Source organism: Amphiprion ocellaris, chromosome 3 (genome assembly GCF_022539595.1).
Source record: "Amphiprion ocellaris isolate individual 3 ecotype Okinawa chromosome 3, ASM2253959v1, whole genome shotgun sequence".
Taxonomy (NCBI): Eukaryota; Metazoa; Chordata; class Actinopteri; family Pomacentridae; genus Amphiprion; species Amphiprion ocellaris.
In genome coordinates this window covers 12,926,974-12,954,512 of record NC_072768.1, presented here as the reverse complement: position 1 = coordinate 12,954,512, position 27,539 = coordinate 12,926,974, and the positions used below count along the sequence as shown (strand labels likewise).

The 27,539-nt window shown below is 42.1% G+C and overlaps 1 protein-coding gene across 1 annotated transcript; it reads right to left on the bottom strand.

The window, feature by feature from the left end:
- Window positions 1-562: 562 nt before the first annotated feature.
- Window positions 563-21,693, bottom strand: smad6b (SMAD family member 6b). Its single transcript, XM_023277213.3, has 4 exons — window positions 20,098-21,693; window positions 17,144-17,200; window positions 15,133-15,210; window positions 563-1,469 (listed from the first exon to the last, which is right to left on the bottom strand). Exons 1-4 carry the CDS (start codon window positions 20,885-20,887, stop codon window positions 928-930), a joined length of 1,467 nt encoding a protein of 488 aa, XP_023132981.2. The 5' UTR covers window positions 20,888-21,693; the 3' UTR covers window positions 563-927.
- Window positions 21,694-27,539: the final 5,846 nt, after the last annotated feature.

The window sequence follows — 27,539 nt, the reverse complement described above, 5'->3', positions numbered from 1 at the left end:
GCGACCGAGTTTCATCATTTCCTCCCACGCTGTCCTCTCCACTACACCATCTCCTCTCAGCCGTCATTACCGGGGCTCCTTAGGACCTCAAGGACATCTGGTTTAGTTGAGCTAGCTAGTCTAAAATTCTAGTTATGAACCGAATACTGTAGATGCTACTGCAATATAAATATCATCAGTTGTCTGTGGAGTCGTTTAATAAACGCCTCAGTGCTGAAACTAAAGCAGATACCACAGTTCTCCTCACAACAACCATTCAGAATAAACTGCCACATGACAGTTCTGATCATTTTGTTAACGGAAAAGCTGAGCGAGCAAAATACGGCCTGAATTTTACCATCTGCTCCCAGATTGACAGTGAAAAGAGTCTCCCAGCCCCTGGTTTAAACGGTAAATACCACACAATTACATATATAACATGTTAGTACAATATGTGGCAGTATACCCCAATCTGTGGTCAGACAGGAAGAGCAGGGTTGAGGATACTGATGTCAAGATACAGTAAAAATAAATAAAGAGAAACACTGAATGTGTGCTAATGATACAGACCAAACAAAGAGAATCATTATGCGAATACTTTATTATCAATGTGTGAATGGTGTTAGCTTTTTGTCTGGATATTAATAGTATATGAAAACTATACACCAAATCCAGGCTCATCCTAATTTTGCTGTATAATTTCTCAAGTTGGTATTGAAAGATTCTTTATTTTTATATATATTTATATATATATATAATATATATAAGCCAAAGTGCATTTTCCGTTTTTTTCCTCTTGTCCATATACACATTGCACCATACATAAATAATTACATTGTAAAAATGACTCCGTATTTACAAGTATAATATATATTTCATATAATATATAAAACTTTATATTAAATCTAGGTAGATGATATTTGGGATAGTTTGTGGGGTCCGTCTGTGTTATCTGTGGTTGTTGAGGAGGATCTCCAGCCAGCAGGGGCAGGAGGTGATGAACTGTCTTGAGTAGCAGGGGCCCCAACCCTTAGCAAAGCTGATGCGCACACTGTTGGGGTCATAGGGTCCATCCAGGAGGTCGGCCTCCGTGGTGTGCCTCAGGAGGCATGAGCGCTCATAGTCAAACACCTTGATGGAGTAGCCCGGCATCACCTTACGCACCACCAGAGTTCTGCTGTTCGGCACGTCCAGAGTGGGGGAGTTGACAAATATGGGGTGCTCGCTGCGGTTGTACGCCCAAACGCCGTCCAGCTCTTTGCTGAGGAGGATACCGTAGCCGATTTTGCCTCGTGTACGCTGAACGGTGCTGCTACGGTGTTCCAGGTTGAGCTGGCCCAGGCAGAAGCCCGTGCCCTGAGGTAGATCATAGAAGATGCTGACGGAGTGCTCATACACTGTGTAGAGGCGACCCACACGTGTGCGGTGCTCCCAGTACGCCACGTTACACCAGTGGCTCTGCTTAGGGGCATCAGGTGACATACTGGCATCTAGAAGAGATGGAAGAAACGGCCATTAAACAAAACGATAAACAAAAGTAAACAGCAATAGTAAAAAGGAAGGTTTGAGTTTTAAGGGATTAACTATCTCTTTTTATTGTTCAGAGCAGATGGCTACACTATAAATACTGAAAGAGGCACTGTATTGAAATCTAAGCCTTGTATAAATACCATTGCATGCATGTCTGTCCAACACGCACGCACGCACGCACGCACGCACGCACGCACGCACGCACGCACGCACGCACGCACACACACACACACACACACGCTACTATACATATCCTGGGAGTGGAGGGTGTAGTGAGGTCAGTCCATCTGAAGACCTGTACACCCCCTCTCTGCCTCCAGAGGGCGCTGTCATGATTAAACACTGACCACCCAGCAGAGGCACTCACTCCTAGTCACACATACACTTTCAAAACAGATCCTGTTTACTAAAATGAAATAAAGATTACATATGCGCCCACTTAAAATAGGAAAATAAGTCCTTGCAGGTACAATATGTTCAATAGGGGCTGGATTCAAAGTCTAGTCACAACTTTCTGAAAAGTATATGTTTTGCAGACACATGTTTTATTAACTTTTTTTTTGTTTATAGTGGAACAAAGATGGCATTTCATTCCTGAACATCTCTGTCCAGTAAATCAGCTTCTTAATTCAGTTTTCATGGCTGCAGTCTGTGAACTCTTTTCAGTGACAGCCCTCAGCACTCCAAAGTGAGTTATGGCTCCCAAGGTAGACTTCGATCTTCACCATACCAAAGACACACACACACAAACACACACTGACTACTTTCAGAAGCTGTTTCAGTGCGCTCTGCTCCTCGCTGTCCTACATGTACGCTGCTCATAAAAGCTGTGGGACGAAGGGAGGACGGAGGACGGAGACGTGGAAGAAAAAGAATAAAACATGCTGAAGGTTCCATGATCTCACATCCGTCTCTTCACCCTTTCCTCCTGGAGAATGAGGGAGCCCCTTTCTCCTCTTCCCTCATCTTCCTCACATTCCACAGGAGAGGGGGTGAGGGGAGAGGGCCAGGCAGGGGGTCCTCCTCCCCCTCCCCCCAGCTCTTCCCCCTGCTGTGGGCCCAGGGACGGCATTCAGCTCCCTGACAACTTAGCACAAGCCCATGACCTGCTGACCCCCTAGCCTTCATGCTATCAGCTCCCATTAACTCACACACAGAGTGATGCCATTATTTTGCTTCAGAGAGTCTATTGGCACAGAGGATTTAAAGCCTGGGCCTGTGGCCCCATTCCTTTCAGTCTCTCTGCTCTCAGGGCTTAATGACCGCCCGCCCCATTAACAAACGCCTTTAAGGTGGAGCATCGCAGATCCACGCAGCAACAAAATGCCTTGTTCACCTCCCACCCAACTAAACCTTTCTGCTGAGTGACCCACACTAGTAAAGTTTATACAAAGATTAGCAAAAACGTTGACCAGACTTGCACAGATGAAACGCCTGCTGGTTCAAGGCTCTCTGTGCTGTGGAAGGGGAGGAAAAGAGTGAGTGGGGATGTGTGGAGGTGGGGGGAAGCTGCAGACAGGCTCTCTGTGTGTTTGCGCACACACTGATGGCTGAAATGACCCCCTCTCTTCAGGGGCCCCAACATGCATGTGCCATTAGTGAATTCCACACTCCAGCTCCTCCACTCTGAGCTCAGCTTTTACTGCAGCACGGCTCGGCCACACAAAGAACTCAGTCCCAACTCGTTTATGGCCCTCTATTGTCTCAAATCAAATGGAGCCCACACATCAAGGTAAACTCACTTTGAAACTGCACAGAAACACAAAAGACCAAATGGCTACCGTCTCCTCCTTTTTGGATGAAAAGAATAAAGCAAAAACAATTTGGTCAATAGTATCTACTTTTCACACATAGACTGAAACAAAGCTAGCCAGTGAGGCTGTGAGGACCAGGAAGAGGAGAGAGCGGGACAAAGGTTAGAAATGTATTTAATGTTAAGTCTGAGCCTGGCGGAAGACAATGAGCACAAGAGCCAGGCCTTTTCCTGTTTCTGTGTTGTATTTAGTGTCTACGTGTGCCTTTGCGCACATATGTCTATTTGGATTGGGAAGAAAATCAGCGAGCATGTTTGTGTTTTTACCATGAATTTAGGCCTTTTGGGCTGAGAGCTTGTCTACATTAAGCCGACTAAATTACAAAATGCTGTTTTTGTGAAAAAAAAAAACAACATACGCCAACAGCAGGACTTTCAGCTCTATTAGCTTAGCAGCTTTCACTGCTGCCACCGATGCTACAGCATCAAGCTGAAGATGTTTAGCTTTCCGTACTCCACACCCGTATTTGGATGTTCTGTAAATGTTTATCTGCATTTCCCGAACTGATATAAGAGAGTATGAAGTCAGTTTAATTAGTAGTATATGACCATAAACTGATGCAGATACAAAACAGCCCAAGGCTCAGACCAAACCTTAAAGTTCAGACATGAGGCGGTGAAGGGAGGGCGTGTGTCTTCCTCCCTTCTGACCACAACATGGACACCCAACTCTCTTAGACTCCATGTTGGGCCTTTCACAGGATCTGCTCAGGGTGGAGCCATGACGGCTGGGAGCAATTACTGGTGCTCTGCATCCATTTAACCCTGCCACCTTTTAACAGCTCCGTTTACCCATTAGAATAGTAGCGCATGTTATTATTGTTATTTTATTCTCAAAAGCCTCTCCTCTTAGTGTCAGTCTCAGAGTCAGCGGACGCCGCCACAGTACGGACGCTACACTTCCTGTTCCTTCAGCCTGAGGCAAAGATCTGAGCACATGAAGGAGTTAATGAACTCTAACGCCTTACACAACCAGACTCACAGTGTTGGTATAAGAACAGTCGAGATACATAAATCTGTAGCAAGTATTTGGACAATAAAAGTTTCCACAGTCAACTGGAAATATGTTTGAGAATTTAAAAAAAAAAAAAGGCTTTCCTTTAAGCATCCATATATGCAGATTAAAACACTCAAAATGCAACAAACCCACACATTTTAGTTGTTTCAAAGTAGCCTTGAATGCCCGTAACTCCATGTACTTCATATACGAGCACAATCACACAGTAAACAGAGGTATTTAACAAGCGCTGTTCCAAGATCGAGAATTTGGTGGTCAGAGTTTGATTTCCACAACACTACACGAGCTCCATGGAAACGGTGAGAAAATGTTGATTTTTCAGTTTCCCTGTGGCCTCACTGATTGGACGGATTTGGAGTATCAAAAGCAGGACATTAGATCTGTCAACAAACGCAGATTTATATCAGTTTGTTGGAACTTAGATGGCAAACAGTGACACATGCACACATTTCTGCAGAAAGGATTAAAACGTCAGCTGCAAGTGGTCCAGTTAAAACATTATTATTCTCTTTGAAAAATGACAGAGCATGAAGATAATCGGTGGTGGAGAAAAAAAAACAGTAGCCAAACTAAATATAAAAACACGATATTACAAGAAAAACCTTGGAATGGAAATGTCACTGTGGTAAAATTACAGAAGTATCATCAGCAAAACATAACAATAATCGAAAAAATTGGCCCCTGCGGTTGTTAGACTATTATATTATTACAGTTTAGAACAGTGTATATTTGATAAGCTCCTTGTGTTTTTAAGCAACTAGTAAGTAAAGATGTTCTATGAATGTGGGAGAGTAGCAGTACACGTATTGAATAATTGTGCTAAGTTACATTCCACAGCTACATATAATATGGGAGGATGGCCAAAACAAATGGGTCTTTATTATATAGATGGTTATAACAGAGGACCAACATGCTGTTTACACTGTCTTTAAATACAGCAACATTGAACACAATGTACCCAAGCCTCTTCCAAAGGTTTACTTTGAGAAAAAAAAAAAAAGCAGATCGCCCCGTTACAAGTTCCCTGCACTTGAGGGCGAATCTGGATAATTACTGTTAAGTACACAAAAATGAAGGCTTGAAAGTTTCAATGGCAATCCTTGATGATCATCCAGTAATGCTTTTAAAGACAGCATGAAAAGGAAGGGGGGGAAAAGGGCAGCGGGAGAAGCAGAAAAGAGCTGCCCCGGGGTAAACACAGCTCTGCAGCCTTGGAGTGAGATGAATGGGAGGCCGAGTGTCAGGGACAGGCAGACAAACAACAGCTTCCCCTCCGTGCTAACATCTACCCACCAAGCTCCGGAGCCACCCCCATTATACTTCATCTCTCCTAATCCAGAGCGGGGAGCAAAGACGCACTCATTCCCCCAAAACTTTGCCGAGGAGGGGGGAAAAAAAAGAAGAAAAACACTGTTGCCAGTCTCTACGCAGCGCAGTCGAGGGGAGGAGAGCAGGAGTCTCTCATCCTATGCCAAGGATTAGATTCCCCTCCAGCTATTAGACTCGACCAATGAACTGATAGGCTCTGGGCTTGGGGGCTGGAGGTGCGGGGATTTGAGGACCGTGTATGTAAACTGTGGTTGTATGTGTGAAAATTTCAAATCAATTCTTTTTTTTGGTCCACTGCTGCCTCCCCTCACCCTGAGCTCCTACCATTTGTTTGATTTAACTTTGTTTTACACCCAAACAGCAAAGTGGAACTAAAGCAAAGGCCTCCCCCTCCTCCCGTTCAGAGTATGGTATGGCTTTAATTCTGTAGACAATGGCTCCCACAGGCTGACTATAACCCCTGAGCAGGCCACATTTAGGCTGGCGTCTGGACTATCACTGCCATCAAAGTCGGCTTTATCAGACAGACGCGCTAACTGGAGCTGCTCTTACATGTCTATGGATTTTTCTCCCTGAGGTATGGCCTTTCTGTGCTGAGAGAGCACAAGAGATGCAGAGACAGAGATATATGCTGGGAGAAAACACTGTGAGGCCCAAGAAACTGAATCCAGTCACCAGGCCTTGCTGGTCACAATGGGAATGCTTTACATTGTCATCCACTTCCTCCTCACTTTCCCTGTTTCTGTTTCGGGATGACCCCATGAGGGAGGAAAAGTGCTGTACCCTTGGTAGCAGATAACTAACAGAATCCATAAATTAAATCAATAAACAACAGAGGGTGTAAAAAGCACAGGAAGCTAAGGAGGCTAATGTGAAGGATCCGTCTGGGCGCGTTGACGCTGCCGCTTTGAGGGAGAAGGCTCTATTTTATTTTTTTGCAGGGGAAGAAAATGTGCTGCTCATTTCCTCCGAACCTCCTCCAAAGCTTCAGCTCTGCAATGTGTCAGAAACATAGAGCACAAGTGATGGTGGCGATCCAAGTGAGGCCTACAAGAGCCTTCCAGGGCATGTAAAAGTTCTGTGAAAACTGCGGGGGATGTTTGTGAATATGTCATATCTACAGGCAGCCTTAAAGGCCGGCAGAGTCTGAGAGAGCATCGAAAGCAAAACACCCAGTGAACATCCTGCTGGGTGGCTGCGCTCTTTCACCTCCTCATACAACCTATCTTTTGGAGTGTTGTGTGTGTGTGTGTGTTTGTTTGCTGGTGTGTGAGGGAGGTTTGAGCCAAGTAGGCTGGAGCGTTTGAGTAGAGGAGACCCTGCACATTCCTGAACCCCTCCCCTCACTGTGCCTCCTAACTTCCTACTCTGGTTAGGACTGTGGGGGGTGAGGAGGGCAGCAAGAAGGTTGCTTTCTTCCTCTTCCTTAAGGACTTTTGTTTGGTGAATTGTCACCAAATCACATGTCAAGTCAGCAAGTTTGGGTGGTTTGAAACTTTTACATGCAGACTCGTAAACTAATATTTAATTTAGCATTTTTCTTCAGATTTGACACACTTTTCTTCTGGGAAAAGCAAGACCCTACGTTGAGGGAGGAAACAGACTTTAGTTAGCGTATATTCTCGAGCTATGCTGAAGGCTTGGTTTCAAATGAACAATAACAAGGAACTCTATTATTACGAGTTATATTAGTCTGACTAATTTAAGGCGAAAGGCAGGTATTTGGTTTCCACGGGGCTGGGAGGTGGAGCAGCTATGATGGACAGAGTTACCGTTCAAACAATGGTTTTCTATTGATTGGCCCAGTGGATCAGAGTCCGTGAGAAGAATGTGTTCTGTCAGGATAATGCGGCACCAGAGTTTCTGTTTCAATCACAACACTTGCTCGGCTGTAACCCACACTGCTCCACCGCGGGCATCCAGACACCAGCTCCCCAAACACAGACAACTGTTTCCCCCATCTTCGACAAGTCAGCCCGTTCACAACAAGCAAGACATTCATTAAAAATGCAGGAGTGAACATTTCCAATAATTCACAAAGTCCTTCCCTGTCAACATCTGCAAAAAATCTCGAAGCTAAAGGGAATGGCAGGATTTCATTAAGTAAATTATGTGTTGGCAGTCACAGAGAGGGGAAGAGGGGGAAGCTACAGCCAGACCTCTAATCTAAACCGTACCCTGAAATGCGACAGCCTGACTGCACGTACTGAGCCACACCGCCAAGACTTTAGAAATGCACACAAATAAAAGATAAGAACACACATGACAAAAGTAAATATCGTTTCCCCTGTGGAACACAATCAATGAGATTTTTCACATAAGCATGTTTACAACTTGTTATAACTACTACTTGCAAAAACTTGATCCCCGATTACTGTTTACTTTATCAAAGTTGTACTTGAATAACGGTTTTCTAGTAACATTTAAAAGGTATCAGCTTTCAGGAACAAAATCAAAGGCTCCAAATTATGTAGATGATACTTGTCCCCGTGTTAGGACAAGGGAGTGGAATGAAGATAAAGCTTTAGGAGATCACATTCAAGATAAGAAAAGAGGAAGAAAATCACAACACTACAATAAAGAGAAAAATGACAAGGCTTTGATACAGTAGGAGTTTACAGTTCATCAACAATGAGCTTCTATCCTTTCCCTCCAGCTGTAAAAGGCTTGTGTAGAGATGTCGAATGACATGGGCCCCTACAGTTAATCCACACACAGCATTCTGGAGGCTCAAAGAATGCACTGGCTATTCTGAGTTTTAAAAATACTGACAGCCATAGGTTCAGGCACAACTGTCAATGCTCCTCTGGGGAGGAAGGGAAAAAATCCTGAATCTATTTTCGCTAGCAATCAGGCCACAGGCCTAAATCATAGCTGGCCAAGGCCAGTGTCTGGATTTATAATTGTGGGTAAAATGGTCAGAAAATAAAAACAGCATCCACAACTGGCACCTCCTTCACTCCTCTATGCCAAGCGATGCTAGGCTAGCACATTTACACAGGCCAGCTCAAATGGAGTATTGTTCCCCCTCTCAGCTTTGAGAGGAGGCACATTAAAATGCTAAACTAACAGTTGGACATTCCTTACATTTTTAATGGCATTGCACGCTCTTTATTTGTTGCTGTAACCCTGTGCCCTGGGCTGAATGAATGGCCCTATTGGTGGAGGCTGGTGCTGTGCTGCGGTGTGAAGGGAGTGAAGATGGCAACAGCAGCCCTCCCTGAGCACACGTCAAGATTAGCTCACTCACTTTGTTTGCTAAGGTAGAATATGGGGCAAAAATTATAGCACACCTGAGCACACCTCCTGTTATTTCTACTGACTGTACTTGCTCTCTGTGTGGTAAGCCCTAAAATGAAACACAGTCCACCTTTTCCCAACTGAGCACAGTGCACTCTAAGTCGAATGACAAGCACAGCACTGTGAGCTTAGACTCGCAGTTGTGTACGAGGCTGTAGATTTATCTTTATCTGTGAGCCCTTCAGAAGTTAGTCAAACACCCAGCAGCACTGGCACCACACTGGCTTGCCAAAGGGAGACAGATAAATACTAAGCTCAGCAGGCTAGTTTCTGTTGACATGTAAGGGGTTTCAGGCCTCTCCAAGGACTGCTTTAGATTAGCATGGCTGTCACTCTGCACGGAGAGGTCACATTACCTCACCACATCCAGGACCTGTGGTGGCAGATCTGACTCAAAATCACTCTTAGAACCAATCAAGGCAAAAAAAAAAAAAAAAAAACTCAACAGAATGACATCTTTCCATCTTTTTGGAAATTCAAGATGACAAAAAAGTGCCTTCTTCAAATTCATATTTTTGCTGTATAACACAGAAAGCCAACACAGGGAAAATGTATTTACTATGAGCCTGAGGCTTGCTAGAAATGTTGTAAATCTTAGCTTGCCTCTCATCTTATGGACTTTACAATTCAAAAACCTAGAACAAAATGTAAAAGATATTAATCTAAGGGCCAGATGACCTCGTTGTACACAGAAGAGAAACAAACCACATTGCAATTATATCATCTACACAACTACAACCATGCAACACCCCTCCATAAACAATACCAAAGCTTATATTCATGAAGCAGTTGGCCGTGCAGACTCTGGAGGACTCTGCTGAGAATCTTCAATGTCATAACTCAAGCCAGAAAAAGTTGAAAGCAGATTTGTGACACACCACAGTCCAACAATGCTGAGAAAGGGAAAATGAAAAATGGCCTTATCGCTCTTATCAATGGCTCTTTTTTCTATGTGTATGTGTGTTACGTAAGGGGAAACGGAAGCCAGCCTCCCAGGACAGGAACGGATACTTGAGACGAGGACTGTGGGTACAGGCCCTACACCACTACACAGAGAATAGAGCACAAGACCCTTCAGGATGTATCGCTACAATCCTCCTCCCCCAGCTTAAAACAGACTTTGCAAACTGGACATGACAAACGGGTGAGGAGAGCCCCCTCACGTCCCCTGAGATGCTGGCCTTCTCTTCAACATTCCTCAGTCTCCCCCCGCTGTCAAAGGGGCAATTCACCGCTCTGCGCTGCTACAAAACCCAGGCAGCTTTTTAAAACAGGATGTTTGTCTGAGGCCTCCTTCCCCTCAAATAAACAATCCGCAAAACCTGATTTCGGGAGGCAGGGTGGAAGCACTCGAGTCACATTATTTCCACATCCCGTATCCTGGAGCATTCGGGCTCCTGAGGGAGTGTGGGCGGCCAGGCACTGGGAAGGCTCAGGGCTGCGGTGGAAACCTGAGGCCATGTGCCAGGCTGCAGGGGGAGATGAGTCCAGGCTGCATCACTCTGGGGTCTGCAGAATGGAGGAAGGGGCTCATGCCTCAAGGTGGGAGGGGGACATAGCTAACATGCTGATGCAGCTCCATCAGAACATGCTTCTGTCTGAGTGTCAGAGTACTGCTGCTGCATCAAGAACGCTGGAGGCCTGTGCAGCGGGAATTATATACTGTGTATTCACACAGTGCACAAAAGATAGAAATGTAGGATGACAGCTATTAGTGTTCATATGGGTACACCTACTATTTGTCATTCGTGATTATATATAAGCTCACCAAAGAAAAAGAACCATCTGAGCCCATTGCAATGAAATGAATAGATGATCAAATGTACCAGAAAACATAATATAAAACACAATGTGACATTACAGAAACTTTTAGAGAGGCAATCAATCCCAAATCTTTTCAGATGTGTGTTTTAATTAAATCCTAGCAGAAGTGGAATCACATGCCTTCAAAGTCAGATCAACAAGTATGTGTCCAGTCTAATCTGCTTTAATCAAGAGGAGCATCACATGCCTTGATTAGACTGTCTAATTATTCCATGCATTTCCACTGTCTCTGACACAGACAGAGGGGGTGGTTTGATGCTTGGCGCTCGCCTCTTCCTGACACAGACAGGCAAGCTGTGATTAGTATTGACTGCACAATTTAATTTGCTTAGCTCTTGTGTGTGAATGTATGTCAGTATGCACCCCGACTAACACTGGGCCACTAAGGAAGAAACATAGACTTAAAAATATATAAATAAAAGCTTTACAAGTGCCTAGTCAGAGTCCCAGTACCTGTGAATTGTACACTGTAAATTCCCTCAGTATTCTGATTTACACGAGGCCTTTCCCATCTATCTAACAAATACCTTGTTCTGCCTGGAAGAATGAGTCAATACTAGAGTGGACCTGACACAGTGACTGTCTGCAGACGAGACATCCAGAGAGACAGCGCTGGTCTTTCCAGCAGAGACAGGCAGGCAGACAGAGAAGAGCGATGTATGATTGCTGTGTGGGAACACAGACTACCTGCTGATGCCCTCTTTCCTCCAGTAAGCGCTACAGCACTCTGTGTAATCCACGTCTAGCAACTTTCAATCTTTCCGCTGCTCTCGTTCAACTTCCCTTCATTTGCAAATTTAAAAAAAAGCTCAGTGACTCAAGCAACTCTGCTTGTCCTCTGGTCACCTGACCCAACAAATGTGAAGGAGCCCATCCAACTCACACCAACACAGGCGTGTACACAAAGCGTTAGGCTGACTCCACTGGGTTGATTGAGGACACAACCTCTAGTGGCTGATAAATGTAGGCAGAGTGGAGCCATGGTCTTAAAAAGTCTAAACCAGAGGGAAGTTCTGCATCATTCATAGTACATAAATGTTGATAATATGGTAACCAACACATGCTGTACTACTCTGAAAAAATACATCTCCAGCCAGCACAATCCTTAATAGCGCAAAAAATCTTTCCATCTTGGCTTGCCTCCTCACATTTAAAGCTGGCCAGAACAGCATTATAATGAAGCAGTGACAAACATAAAGAGCCCCCAATGTCAGAGACAATGTGACTGACATAATAAAGTCAATGTGTAGAAACACCCCCACAGACAGTCATACAGGAAGCAATGAGACCTGCTTCAAAGGGCTTCTTTCTGATGTCCACACGTTGCAGCCCAGGCAGTGAGGAAACGGGTGTGCAGGCAGACTGGGAGGGCAGCACCAGCAAAGGCACATTTACTCACACACAGTGCAAGGATATTAGGGGTCGACTGATGGTGATAACCACCGTTTGGTGCTGGTGCAGTAAAAATGTATTCTTGTCAAAATGTAGAAGAGCGCAAACTCAAACAGAAAACTTCACTGAAATACTTTTTTAAATTTCTGTTTTACATAAGTAATGTTTTAATCAAAAAGAGATTTTTTCAATATTTATCCTTTAGTGTTGATAGGCTTTTATCCACAATGTGTAATTAATCAGATTGCTTGAGAGTGGTGACCACAGATTGAAAAGGCAGCTACATCAGAAGCAAAGTAGTGCATCTTGAAATGTATTTATAATTGAAAAAATACCGAAAATTGGATTTGATAATCGGCCAGGCTGATAATTGGTTGACCCCTATTGAGTTTACTACCAAGGGTACAGACTTTAAAGCTAGGCCCACTCATGATGTAAACTGACATCACAGGCTGCCTAACATTGTGAGAAAATCACACCTAAATAAATAGCTAGAAATGGTCCAAATGTCTGTGACCACATAGGATCATAAGGTATGAATATTACACAAGATATTATACAATATAGACACTTATACAATATACATGTGGGAAGCTCTTCAAGAATGCATGACTAAGAATATTTTAACATGTTAAACAACTGCAAGAATGAGTGAGGGGGATCCGATAAATGTATCTGCACTTAAATGTAACTCTACCATTAACTTCAAAACACAGTGTATTGATTTAATGGGATATCCCATATTAATAAGGCACGAAGTAGTCTGAAGCAGAAGCACAACTCCTATTCAAATTCTACTGAATATATTCTGAAAAGTGGTAGAGCAAGCTTATCTAGCACGCCAAACAGTTGCGATCAGTTTCTCTGCCATTGTGTGATGCAGAAGAATGTTCAGTGGGTATTTCTGTAGCCTTGGGCTACAAACTGCAGTTGATTATTTGACTAACACCCCACCCACTCAGTGCCCCCCAGACTTGCTTTTAAGAGGTTTACTTGTTCCTGCATGAGGGGTGGAGTCTGGATCCCATATATACTCTGGTTACACACAGACACTCTCCCTACCTAAGCTGGAGGGGGATTCACAGGGAAAGTCATCTCCAGGTCAGCAGCATGTTCAACACAGGATAACTTGACAATATGCATTTCAGGCCTGTTAAAGCAGAACTACACTAAGTAGGCCTTCAGGCACTTGGTCTTATGAAGGTACATGCTTTGAACAAGAGCAAATTCCTGTTGGTGAGTCTGCATCGCTGACAAGATGCTAATAGTTTCAATCAACTGAAGAACCATCATGCACCAAATCCAACTTCAGAAACAAACTTGCTGCACAAATGAGCCCATAGAACAGAAAACACCCTCTAGAGCGCTGGTCATTCTTTCTCCCCAAGTCCAATCCGCTGAGTGTGTCTCACTCAATGCAGAGTGATCCAGCCCGGCCTGTACAAACAGCAATACAGATGGAAGAAACCAAAGCCTAGCATGTCTAGATCCTCCCTCACCAGAGTCTCTGAGGAATTGTGGTGCGCGCTCTGACAAGCCCCTCATTTGTTGACTCAGGGAGTGTCGCCAGGCCATGCTGAGGTGGTGACAGCCTGTGTGCTGGGGAGGAGGGGGCCTTTGCTGACTGAATACTTCACTACCAGGTAGCCATGTCAACTTCTCAGTGTCCAGGCCTTTGAGCCATGGCAGACCCTTGAACAGGAAATGCTGTTCCCTGCAAGGCCCAAAATGAGGGCTCAGACTCCCTGTCCACATGACGCTGTGCATGCTGGCTGTGGCTCTAGCATGAAGGGGGAGGCATGTTCACTATATGCCACGAGAAAGGAGTGTTTCACTTCAAATCAGAGGACAGGACTGTTTCTACTCACCTCCTTTGGTGTGGCCCCATTCACAGGAGCAAGTCCATTTCCGTGAACCCACCCCTCCCTGCAGCCCACTTACAGCCAGGCTAGATAGAGTTGTATGTGTGAGTGTCTGCGCACATGCATGTGGACAACTATGTGCGCTTGTGTGTGTTTCGGAGCAAGCTTGGATCTTATTACAGTTTGATCCCACTCAAATATTTCTGAAAGAAAAACAGAGGAGGGGAGACCAGCTCTGAAGCCAGTGCACACGCCCCACTGAACCTCTGCACCGCTCACAATGAAACCTTTATCTTTAAAGCTTGGACTGTTTGTAATGGTTCTTAATGAGAAAGAATAAAGTACAGCTTAAAACTGAAACTGCTGTCATACCCTCAACTTCTATGCAGAGAACAGCACTGAACTGTTGTTAAAGTACACTCCTTTTGTTTTTTTCCATCTGGGCTTAAATTAACCATTTCAAAGCCAGAAAGACAGGGCGACGCAACACTCAGAGCTCTGGGATTTATTGCCATGATTCACAGATGGAATTATTCTGATTAGATGCTTTATGCTTAGACGTAAATATCTAAACATAAGCAAGTGCAAATACATCTGCATGGAAAACATTTATATCTTAATTACAAATTAATGTAGGTCTTTATTACTCAAAACTGTCAATTCCACTCAGAGTTGAAGGTGCTGGTGCTAGCTAATGTGCCGCTATACCACCATTACTACTTCAAACAGCTGCTCACACATACACCACAAGTCCAGAAAGATACACAGCTGAAATTTAGCATTTGACAAATATCACTAAATGATTAGCACCTGTACTCACTTCTATTTGCGCTGTATCCAACCACAAAGACAGCATCTGACCATCCAAAGTCATCCAGTATTCCCAAAGTGCCAACAAAGTCTGAAAAACCAACTACTTTTCCAAAATTTCAAGTTCTCCAAGAAAGAGAACCTTTTGTTTCACAAGGCACTTCAGTATTTACAGACCAGCTCCTATGAAATGGTAACCTTGCAGTAATCCTTCTTTTCTAAATTTCAGAGCTCCTTATTTGGAGACTTGTGACAGTTGTAAAAACAACACCCACCTGAAAATTCCCCTGGTGTGATGTTTGGTGAGCTGGCTGCCTCAGTTTCAGTGTAAGACAATGTGGAGTCTGACAGATCTGTGGGGGACAAAACAGAAATTAATTCCTCATGTACTAACAGTGACAATGGCTGCGTCGCACTCTTACTGATCATCAGGTCATCAGAGAGGCTATCTATAGAACTTCTTCACTCCAACATTTGTTTTATTCTCATATATCAAATTCAAAGCAATTAACACAGCAGTTTTATGCCATAGCGAATAACGTGTCAACTACACTTGCAACAGAATATATTCAAATCCCTGTACCTGCAAGACATTCTAGTAATGTAAATTGAGTTTAATTAAATATATCCACTAACGTTCAGTCAAATAAAGTTTAATACAGACTAGTAGAGTGATTTTGAGAGCCTGATAGAACTAAAGATTTAAAAAAAAAAAAAAATAATTAAAATTCAACCTCCAAAGTCAGTTATGGCGTTATTTCTTATTTTTACATCTTACATGAGTTTGTGGTAGTCTCACAACCTCCTGACAACTGTCTCAGGGAATTTTATCCTATTCCTCATGTGCAAAATCTTTCAGCTCACTAATATTTGATTTCTGTGCTGCCACAGCTTTTTTTAAATCCCAACAAAGATGTTCAGTTCGATTTGAATCCATGGCTGAGGCAGCCACTGAAGGACGTTCCAGGAGCAGCTTTGGCTGACTTGGACATCTGCTTGGGATCATTGTCTTGTTGTAGAGTCCAGTGATTACCAGGGTCCAATTCAGCACTGAAGGTATCACATCTTTATTCAACATTATTACAGGTATTTCAAAGAGGTCAGGTTCAATAGTTCCTTCTCTTTGTTGTGTTTCTTACATCAGATATACTGCGGATCCAACGGTTCCACTTTAGTTTCATCATGATACGCATCCAGAATTTATAAGGCTGTTCACATTTTTCTTGTATATGCAAGTTCAACTTTTGTGTGCTTCTTTGTGTCAAGATATGAGTGCGGCAAAGTTTCTAGCCCTGCAGATCTTGCTTGCTTTGTGTTCCTCTTATAGTCTCTACGGATACTTTTGTTCTGCTTTCATTGCGTCCTCCTGAAAGTCTTCGAAAATAACACATAGGTTTTCCTCAGCTGCTGTTCTCAAATGTCTGATTTGCTTTTTTCTACCACATCCTTGAAAGTTTCAGTACCATGAGTTGTAAACTTGTCTGTTGGAACTTTAAGTGTCTTGGCACTATCTTTTAAACCTTTGTCTGTGTGCTATGATGAAATCATTTCTTCTATTAGCGTTTCAGACAGCTTGTTTACCTCTTCCATGTTTGCTACTGAGCTTGAACACCTGCATAGGTGGGGTTTACGTGTCTCACAGCCGCAGAATACTCAGCATCATTATTGAAGATTAACTGCATTTTGCAATGATTTAGCAGCCTTAAGTACTAGTCAGTGATTAAACAAGAACAATAATAGAGAAGGCTGATTAATTACATAGGTATCATCAGGGAGATTATGTTTCATAGTCATAGTCTTGATTTGGCTATATGATTCAAGTCAAATTCTAGATCATCGGAAAATGCTTAGCGTGCAAACACGTGCAAACTGAGCAGGGCTGAATAATTTCAAATGCACCTGTACTACCCACACATTACTATCTGCACTGGCTCTAGCTGGCATGCTGACATTATGCCACATGCCGGCCTTGGTCTCATCTCAAAGCTACCATGTACATTGTCAGTCACGGTGCCCAATTATAGCCATTAAAATTCTTCACATTATTATATTTATGTTCCTCCTGTTCAAGAAGACCAAACAAAAGCAAAAGACTGACTGTGCAATTTGCCATTTAAAGGCTTTGAACATTTTTTAGGTATGATAATTGAAAAAAAAAAAATGAATCAAGTTATATTGGACAATTCACAACAAAGAAAAGCAAATATTAATCGCAGTATCCAGATCAATAACTGAGGATGACATAGAGAGCAAGTTTCAAAGTACATTTGTGTGTTTGTCACTTACCCAGTGGCTTGTGTTCTTCATTAGGGGAAAGCCTCGAATAAGGGGGTGGGGGTGACTCTGTAACACAAAACAATAACGTCAATAACTTAATAAAGGAAAGCAAGAAGGGTGAAACCGAGTCTCTGCTTGAGAGACACCCAAGTTCTTCAGCGTAAGTCAGTCATGTGTAAATACAATTTGAATGAACTATTTCAGGTCTTAGAGCAATCTGACATTTATTAAACAATGTCTGGATTCAAAGACTTAACATAATGTAAGAAAGAAAGCTATGCTAAGAAGGTGAAAGCTTCTGACAGATGTAAATGTTAACCAGCTGAGAATTGTGAGATATCTTGTATTCTGTATTTTACACAGAATTTTCCACATGTAATATGATCAAAGTGTTTAATAAAAGCAAAAATTAAAATGTCACACATATACATCCAAATTAAAGCTACAATAGAAGCTCAAACACATAACTCAGCAGTTCCATTTCAGAGGAGACAGCAGACTACATCTCAGCTCTTACAGCTTTGTGTCTGCACTGCAAAATCTAATCATTTAGTTCACAAGCTAGTTAAAAAGCTAATAAAGCCAATAGAAAGCATTTGTTTCATTTGTCTCTGTTATTTAAGCACATATTATTTAACGGCAGCAGTTGTGACAATGACCACAGACTAACAATAACTTTTAGTTAGTAGTTTAATAAATACAAGTAAATCTCTGCTTTTTAACTTCATTGTGTTCCAGGACCTTGTTTTTATCCAATAAAAGGAGAAGAAATGAGGAAAATAACTTGCACAAGAAGGAAAGCACAAAGGAAAGAAAACTTTGTGAGCTCAGTGACCTCGCCTACAGGGAAAATGGGAAGGAGAAAAGCATAATAGCAGCGGGTCCTTTAAGAGTGGCGGCAGTAATTGCCAGGATCTGAACTCAGTCACTCAGATACACAGCTAGTCAGTCTGGCGCCAGTAGTATGCAAACTGTATATTATCACCACTCCTTCACCTAAATAGCATGAGGGGACCTCCTCAGGACAAAAGGGCTTTTAAAGCGCAACTTGAAACTGATCTCATTCGAATAGCATAATGCCTGGCAAAATAAAAGGGAAAAGTTTTTGTGCACTTCAATCCAAGCTCTCTGCCTCACATTAGATATTGTTTTAACCTTTAAAAACGCTCATGTAAAACATATAGCAGCATTTTATTATGATTAGCAGTAGATGTAAATAGTTGTTGAGAATGTTTTCAACTGTGTTTTACAAAGAAAAGAACTGTTTTTAAATTCAAATCTATTCCATGTACTGATTGTTTTTCTTCTATATTTCTTACATTCCCAATTACAAACACTGTCAAAACCAGCGATTAAGGTCTTGATTCAAAGCCCACCTTCTTGAATAGCGTGAAAGAAATACCAGCTCTATCGGGCCACGCATGAGCGCATGTGAGCTATGTCTACTACGAGCCTTAGTCCCAATATGGGGTATGTGCCTCTCTCCCTCTCCTTACAATTCATCTTGGTAGTTTTAGTGAGAAGAAACGTACTTAACATAACCTCACATCGACTTCAGCAGATGAAACAAATGTCCTCCTATCAAACACATTCTACTTAAACCAATAAATGCCACAGCTTGTCAGTAAATGTGGAGCTTTATATAATCAGTTCTGATCAATTCGGACAGTGTGCTATGACAAGACGGCCAAATCCACATCAGTTTCCCACATTTGCTCGGTGTGAATTCTGATATTACTGGACTTATGACTTTGAAGTGCTTGTCACAGCCAGTTGGCTCTAGTAAACATGGATGTTATGGAAAATCCACCTCCTGTGCCAGTGAGGAGACAGAAATACTGACGCTTGCATCTTTACACATGATACCAGGCGTTGTCATTGGGTCAGCGGGGTCGATTGGCCCAGCGTTTAAGGTTTTCCAAATCACAGGCCTACCCCCTGCCAGAATTTAATCTGTTTAATATAGGTCAGGGAGGTTCTGCCATAGATAGCTCATTGATTGTGGAAATAAAGCTCAATCCTCTACCACACACCAACTAAACTGACATATGACAGCAAGTCCAAACCTCTGAATGAGTCTAAACAAATACATGCCATACACTGTTGGCAGGGACTTCAAACAGCGGGAAGAGCTGAAAACGTCTGTACTGACAATCACACTGAAGGCAGTGACATACGCAGACACACTAAAGCTGTCATGTACTGTATATTATTAGGGAATACATGGAGGCACTGGAAGGGCCACAGTCCAAACACACTCCAAAGGTCCAGATGTTGCAGGCCAGTGTGAGTGATGCTCTGGTAGCATAAAACTATTCAAATACTACCACCTAGGACACTAAAATGACAGAAAATGACAAAAATATTAAACTGATGGAATATTTTGCATGTTTTTTCCCCGACAAATATTGATAACTTACTCAAGGTATCGTCAAAATAACAGGAAGCTATCTTATATTTGTTTTCAGTCCATATCCCTTGCTCAAAGACACATAATTATTGTTCACCTTCCAATAAGGATGACTTTGGTAATCATTAACTATTTAATCAAACGATCTGCCTTCTTCCACTTCTGTGTATCAAAGTAAGCCAAACAACATCAGAGAAAACACCAAAGATTTTCAGAGCATATTTCAAGAACCCTTGCAGTTTTACGATCAAGGAAAGCTGATTTCTGCCTTGCAAATGTAAATACGATCTTTCACTTTGTAATCATGGGGTAAAATCTGGGATGCAAAAGGACCAAATAAGACAAATTGTTGGACTGTTTCTGCAGGACTTGCTTGCATGTTTACAGATCAGATGGATATGTAGAAGTAAAGATGCATCCTCAGTGAAAACCAGTAAAGAACTGCAGTTTAGGACAAGAAAGTTTGATAAAACTATACACCCAGGTGTCCAGTGTTTATCTGTGCAGGCCTGTGAGGTACAACATAAAGACAGTGTATGTCAGAGGACCTTACCTGGCCCACAGAGCCGGCTGTAGTGATAGGGGTTGCAGCATACTGTAGGACTGTCCAGGGCCCCAAAGCTCTTACACTCACAGAGCGGTTTGAGCTGGGCCGAGTGCTGGAGGTCAGACCAGCGGTACAGTTTACACACGAGCAGCTGTGGGGATGCCACATGGCCGCCCAACCTCAGCTCTGTCCGGGAAATCATAACACAGTCGCTCGGCATCCCTCCTCTGGACTCCACGGCCTCTAGTAAGGTATCCAGCGCCTTTTCTTTTAGCCTCTTTAAAAGCGAGTATGTGGCCGCCTTCAGTTCCTGCTCTAACACCGTGCGTGGCATCGCCTCCTGCGCCTCGGGAGAGCCGCCGTCCCCCGGTCCGAGGCTCCGCAGCACGAAGTGACACGACCCCGGATCCCTGGTACCCTGAGCCGTCTCTGGACCCCTAAGCACGGAGTGGTCCCGGTCTTTGAATAAGCAGCACGTCACTGTCCTGCATTCACTGTCCTGCAAGGAGCGGGGGCTCCCCTGCTCCGGGACGCACACCGCTCCCCCATCTTGGTCCGAGGTGACCCCCAAGCCGCTGCCCTCCACGGGGCACACACCCCCTATGTCCCCTACAAGAGACCCGCTAGGGGTCATCGGTCTGAACTCCGTTTTGGGAATTTTCTCTGGGTTGTTGCCGAACAGATCGTCCCTACAGCCCTCACTAGTTTTGCCATTTCCATCTTCCCCTTCTTTATCTGGGATCAAACGGCTTCTCCAGAGTCGCCGCACAAGACCTGAGCGTTTCGTCCTGAACATACGACAACTTGAAAATCTATAAGGTTTTTTTTTTATTATTATTCTTGTACGGATATCCTAATGTTACACACACTTCTCCGGTCGTTGCAAAACATTAATGACGGTGAAATGCCGTGCAAAGCATGCACAGCCAACTGACGAGCATTGGTGGCAAAACCGCAACATTAGACTGAAGGATATTTTGTTGCATCTACAACAAAACCGCGCAATAAATGCACTGCAGCATTCCGATCAGAAGGCTTTCATTTTTCATTTAACCGATCACACTGTAAATAAAGCGAAGCGGCTCAAACTGTGGCTGATTGTCCAGGATCGCTGCGGAATGGACTGTTTATGTGTTTGTTACGAACGAGTACAAAAAGTAGAATGCATAAAAACATAATACGCTCAGTAACATAATCCAAAGCAGCCTTCGCAACCGAGACGGCAAACTTGCAGCCTGAAACAGTTTCCGACTTTTAAACAAGCTTCAGATCTACTTTCTTACACCGGCACGTAGGGCATGAGGCACTTCGATGCGATTTTAATCCCAAGAAAATGCACCAGAAAAGTCAGGATCCTCGCCGTCTTCTTGAGATGTCAGTGCACTTCTTCGGGGTTTTCTTTTTCTGTCCTCTTTAAAATCCCAACAAAATATCCATGCGAGCTGAAACTACATGAAGAGGATCAATCCGGGGCTGAATAGCGCTCCTGCTCCTCTGCTCAGATCTCAACCAAACTGCAGCCCAGATCCCTTTTCTTCCTCCGTTTCTCGCTCTTTTTCTTTTTCTCTCCCCCCCGCTTCCTCACACACACACACACACGCACGCTCACAGACAAACACACACAAACGCACACAGACGCACACACACGGGGCCCCCGAGGAGAGCGGTGGAGCCATTGGCTGACTACCATCATGTGCTAGTCTAGACACTTTGGCGGCTGTGAGCTGCACTGATTGTTGCGCAAACAAGGTTTCAAGTTTCTTAACTCTTAAAGGCGAAACTCCCACCTCTCGTGTTTTTTTTTAAGTCAAAGTTACTAAAACTTATTTACATCCACGCTGCATTCGGTGTGAGTTTAGTTTGAGTGGGGAAAAAACGAAAACAAAAACAGGAAATCTAGGAACTTTCAAGCATAGGATATTTTTTGTTTGTTCATTTGCTCCTCTAAAAAGTCAGTTTATTTTTCCCTTCTTTTCGAAACACACATATTCAGACATAAATTGGAAATTGATGGAGATGATGGATACTCGCCAATCTAATAAGATTTAAGGGGATTATGAAGATTGAAGACAAAAAAGGAAAACAAGACATGGAAGACAAGAATAATCACATACTGCCAGTCATCAGCCAGTCTGTTTTTACTTAAACAGATGAATATATAGTAAATTAAAGAAAATTTTGCTGAAATTAGAATGACTGGAAGATTTTGCACTAATTTTAGTATATTGACAGGGTATACCATACCGTGGTAATCTTCAAATTGTAATGATTGCAAAACTGCAATATCTGTTAGGTATGTAAATAGCATTCAAATCACAGTAACTTCCATTCAGAATAATTCAGTACTTGGTTTTTACGCGCAGCACAAATAAAATCTCTGAAACAACTGAACAAATGTAAGTCAAATGTGAATGTAGAAAGAACCGACAACTATGCCAAGATATTCATGTTAAATTAAGTATTTTAGTTTTTAATGTACAGCACAAAAAAAATCTCAGAAATGTCATAAATGGAACAAATAGAAGTGAAAAGTATATGAAAAAAACACTGACAATTTTGCCAAGATATTCATTTTCTAAACGGCGCATTCTATACTAGGGTCAGTTTCTTGCCCAGAGCCAGATAGTTGTGGTTTTCTGGCTTTGTTGTGCTTCTGAATGACGACAATTATATGCGTTTTTCGCTTTTGGGAGGCTACTGTAGGTTTACATTGCTACAATAGTAGTCTGACTCACCTGATGTAGATTGCAGGTATAAGCCTGCAATTGGTCGATTATGTCAGTTGGCAGTCGGCAGTCTCCTCTCCTCCTCGCTATCTGTGTGTTACAGTTTCTGAGCCAGGAGAATCAACAACAACAAGAAGCTCCAACCTATAAGACCGGAAATGAAACTGAAAGTTTTGCGGAGGATTTGGATTGTCCAGTCAAGCAGCTCTGCTTGTTTTTTGCAAGAAATTGTCCATTTTAATCACAGTGCTCATCTTCCTGCATGGAAATGTTCCTCCACAACAATTCCACTATTTTCAGGAAACAGTGAAATCTCATCCTTAGCTGTTCAACTCTGCCCACTACAACTATCACTGTTAAAAGAAGCAAAGACAAGTTCAAACCTTTTTTCCCCGATAGCAGAATGATAGTGAGGTGCAGGAAAAGCGACTACACTGGTGATTCCCACTGGTGGGGGGTAGATAAGGGTGTGAAGTACAACCTCACTGACTGGATTCTTGAAGCTTATACTGACATCAGTAATTAAGACAATATATAATCAGATTTTTCTCCATAAAGTCATTATGAAAACATATTTGAAAGGTTGCTTTAAATTAGTTTTGTTTAAGAATTGGAATAGAGACAAATGCTGAAAAGGTTTGTTTACAACTGAGTGTAGAAACTATGTAATGAAGACACTAATTTACACACATTTCTAATTTCTGCACTGCAATTGCTGCTGAGCTTGTTGGGTGGCACAGAAAGAGAGGATGGTAACACCAAGGAGGTAGCACAAGAGTATTTGCATCTATTAGACTATTAACTAAAGGGTTAAAGTGACAATAGCTGCAGGAAACAGGGAATTGAATTTTAATAGCTGGGATAAATTGGGGGTCAAAGTTTTTATTACTGCATGCACAATTATTAAGCAAATTGTTTTCATTAAAATCAGTTCTATTGTTGAACAAGTATAATGTTCTCAGTCTATCCAAAATGTTATTGAATCTCAAACCTGAATGGTTCACAAAGGAAAGGTGAGTGTTGTCTTTTGCAGGGGAATATATATGTGTGAACAATTATTAGGCAACTTTTAGTGCAAAGAATTATTCTTCTCAATCTCAAAAAAAAAAAAAAAAACTTTATCCCAACCTAATCCTAAATTTTAGAGATTGTGTAACTCCTAAAAGCCACAAAAGACAAAGATTAATTTTACATTTTTCACTTAGGACATTCAATGGTCATCACAGATGGTGCTTCACATGTTTACATAATGGGACTTTCAGAAAGCATTACAAACATTGCATAAGTGCTGGAAACACTGTTTTACTGCACACAGAGGCCACTTCATCAGGGACGGTGGCCATATTCAAGTCAGGTACAGTTTTTGACTTTAATAGGCAAAGTCTCGTGACATTTCGATCAATCCTCCTAACATTTTTGCCCCTTTAAGAAATAGTGACCAATATAGTCGCTCTTCATTAACTGCCATGACCCTTCCATCAATGCAGTCTGTCAGTTTCTTGATCTGTTCACAATCAACTTTCACTGAAGCAGCAACCACAGCCTCCCAAATGGGGTTTTCAAAGAGGTGTATTGTCTTTCCTCACAGTAAATCTCACATTTGAGAAGGGCCCACAAGTTCTCAATTGGATTTAAGTCAGGTGAGGAAGTGGGCCAGGTCATTATTCGGTCGACTTTGAGGCTTTTGTTGGCAAGCCAAGCAGTGGAGCTGCATGTGATGAAGCATTGTCTTTTATAAAGATCAGTGCTTTCTCAAAAGTTGCAGACTTCTTCCTACAGTACTGCTTGAGAAATGTACCTGACAAAAATCGGCAGTAAGCTTGCAAGTTTGGGAGTGGATTTTCAATCCATCTTCAACCCAAAAAAGATCCAACTAGCTTATTCTCAATGACAGCAGCCCATATCTTTTCCTCCACACACTGCTGGCACCTGATTCAAAGTCATGCTCAATGTCCACTAGTGATCATGCCTCACCCACATCTGCTCCATAAAGAGTCACTCTCATTTCATATGTTCATAAAACCTTTGAAACTCTGTCTCCGAACCTCCTCAGGTGTTTCTTGGCTCAATCTTTATGCTTCAACTTGTAAATCTTATTCAGTCGTGGTAGTGTTTCAGTCTTCTTTACCTTGGCCACGTCTCAGAGCACTTGACACTTGTGGACACTCCAGGTAGGCTGCAGTTCTGGAGACGTGATCTGGTAGCTTTAAGTTTTTCTCAAATGTTTTGCAATTTTTAACTTTTCTACTCCATGCTTTGTTTTCACGACTCTGTTGACTGTTCACAACAAACTGTTTGTCTGGTGGATACGTCACAATAGATTAGCATCAAATGGAATGCCTTTTCAGCGTCTGTTAAATCTCTTTTTTGTCCATTTTACCTGAAGTAATAATTAGGATACACTCTCACTCATTACACAACTACATGTCACATGCTAGCGCTGTGCAATCAATTGAATTCAAATCAAAAGGTTGCCAAGACAGAAATATGATATATATGATATGAATTTAAATTCAGACCTTTCACATGTTTAGAGACAGCGGTCTTCACAGGCTGATAAATAAAACAGGTGAGTTCTTGTATACTGACATCTCTCAGACTGCTCAGGTTTCTAGTCTTGTCCAGGAAGGCAGTAAATAACAGAACTCCTGCTACTGTTCTGGTTCTTGAGCAACTGACCATTGTAGTTTTTAAGAAAAGATGATGTTAGCAGAGGCCAGAATGTTACATTATATACATAATATTCGGAACTATCCATAACTATCTGTCGTCAAATATGGGCACAAGGCTCACCGAGTATTATTTCAGTACCACTATTATGACAGTCTGATTTGGCCTTGTAAGAGTTAAAATATCCTGGCACTGAAATCAAGGGGCAAAGCCGCACCCCAAGATCTATTAACATGATCCAAGAAGCAAAAGTTTAGGAGTAAACACCGCTTTACTGGCTACAAAACTTTGAAGCTTTACCCCCTGGTGATAAAAGTTACACCCAATGTAAAATTTGTGAGTCGTCATAAATAAAATTCAAATTTTAAACCACTAGTAATGTGCAAAAAATGCTGCTCCACCTAAATAAGATAAATGTGTCGCATGAGTGATTCTTATTTAAAACTATTTACTTCATTTTAAAATTACACAGTTATACATTTGAAATGTTATTTATAAAACTTCCACGGTTGGTACAGAAACTGATACTGCTTCATGCACTGCAATTGTTAAATTGCGAACTTTGGATACACTGACAAAAGAAAATGTTACCAATATACCTTAGATTATGAAATCTTAAAGGATGTGCTAAAACACAAACTCAAATTTATATTGCTCACACAGTATTCAGTGGGACATCTCTGAGGCTCTCAGAGTAGCACCAGTGGAGACTCCAGGCAGCAGCAGAGTGTGCCAGTGTCTGAACTGGAATCAGGTTTCCCTGGCAAGCTCGGGGCTTTGGGGCAGAGGGAGGTTACTGAGGGTGGACATGGAGGCCCTCATGCCTGCACTGTGTTAGAGGCACCTGTTGCAAATGCATTCCCTTTTGTAACTCAATCACATGTCAGACGAGGAAAAGAAAACTGTTATTACAGAGTACTGCTTCATTTAAATCGGGCAATTTTCAATTAACTCAAAAGAAAACCCAGCTGGTTCATAAGTCATCAAGGCTGTCTGCTCTGCTATTCTCATTGCTGGAACTGTTTCATGTGAAACAAATGTTTGAAAGCATCAGGAGCATGCAGACATATTAGATGCTTTGAATTTGGTAGAGCGTACGTTACATACAGACAATCCAGTGACCCTGTGAGAGGGTCTTGACTCGGTCACTGTTACAGTGAGTTAACTATAGAAACTGTGTGAATATGCTCAAAGTTAAACAAAACCAAACCCTAACCCCTGCAAACTTTAACTCTCCTATCTTCCCCACTTTCTCTTTGCACAGAAATAGTATAGCATAAACCAGGTATTCAAATGTACATACAAATTTTAAAATCACACCGTGATATCTTAAATTGATGTATCGTGCTCCAGCAGGATATTCAATTGAGGTGCAGCACAGAGACAGATTACATGCATGTTTAAATCAAGATGATATCAGAATATATGCATTATGTAAGGTCAGAGATAACAGACTGATTGCTGAAGATATAGGTTGGCTTCACTGGCTTATTTATAGATGTGTAGGAGTATAAAAAAAAATTATCCGATACATGCTTTATTGAGTTTGAAGAATTCAAGAAACAAGATTTGAAATAAATAAATGATGTATTAAAGCAGGCATTTACTGTTCACTTTTGTGCTGATTTTAACTGTCAATTTATAAAATCTGGACATATCACAAATGGCTGCTTAAAATTTGGATTGTCTGACAATGCACATTTATTTCATTGAGTGTAAAAGACAGTTGATGACTTGCTTGTAATGGAAAATTGCAATTCTAACAGCTTTTTGATCACTCATTACTTGGAAATTACTTTTTTCTGCAATCTGTTTTCATAACATTCTGTTTTACACTGAGCCCGTTTTATTTCTATTAAGAAGTAAATATTTTTAAACAGATATTTTTACTCCAACAGTCATGATGCATGTTAATCAGTGTCAAACTCAGGTCTTAAGGAAGACAGCTGAAGTTATTATCCACGATGACTACACATTAATAAATGAAGGCCATCTGTTTAAGTATTGTTTGATTGATTAAGAGGCTCTCTACACTCCGCCACTGAGAAATGA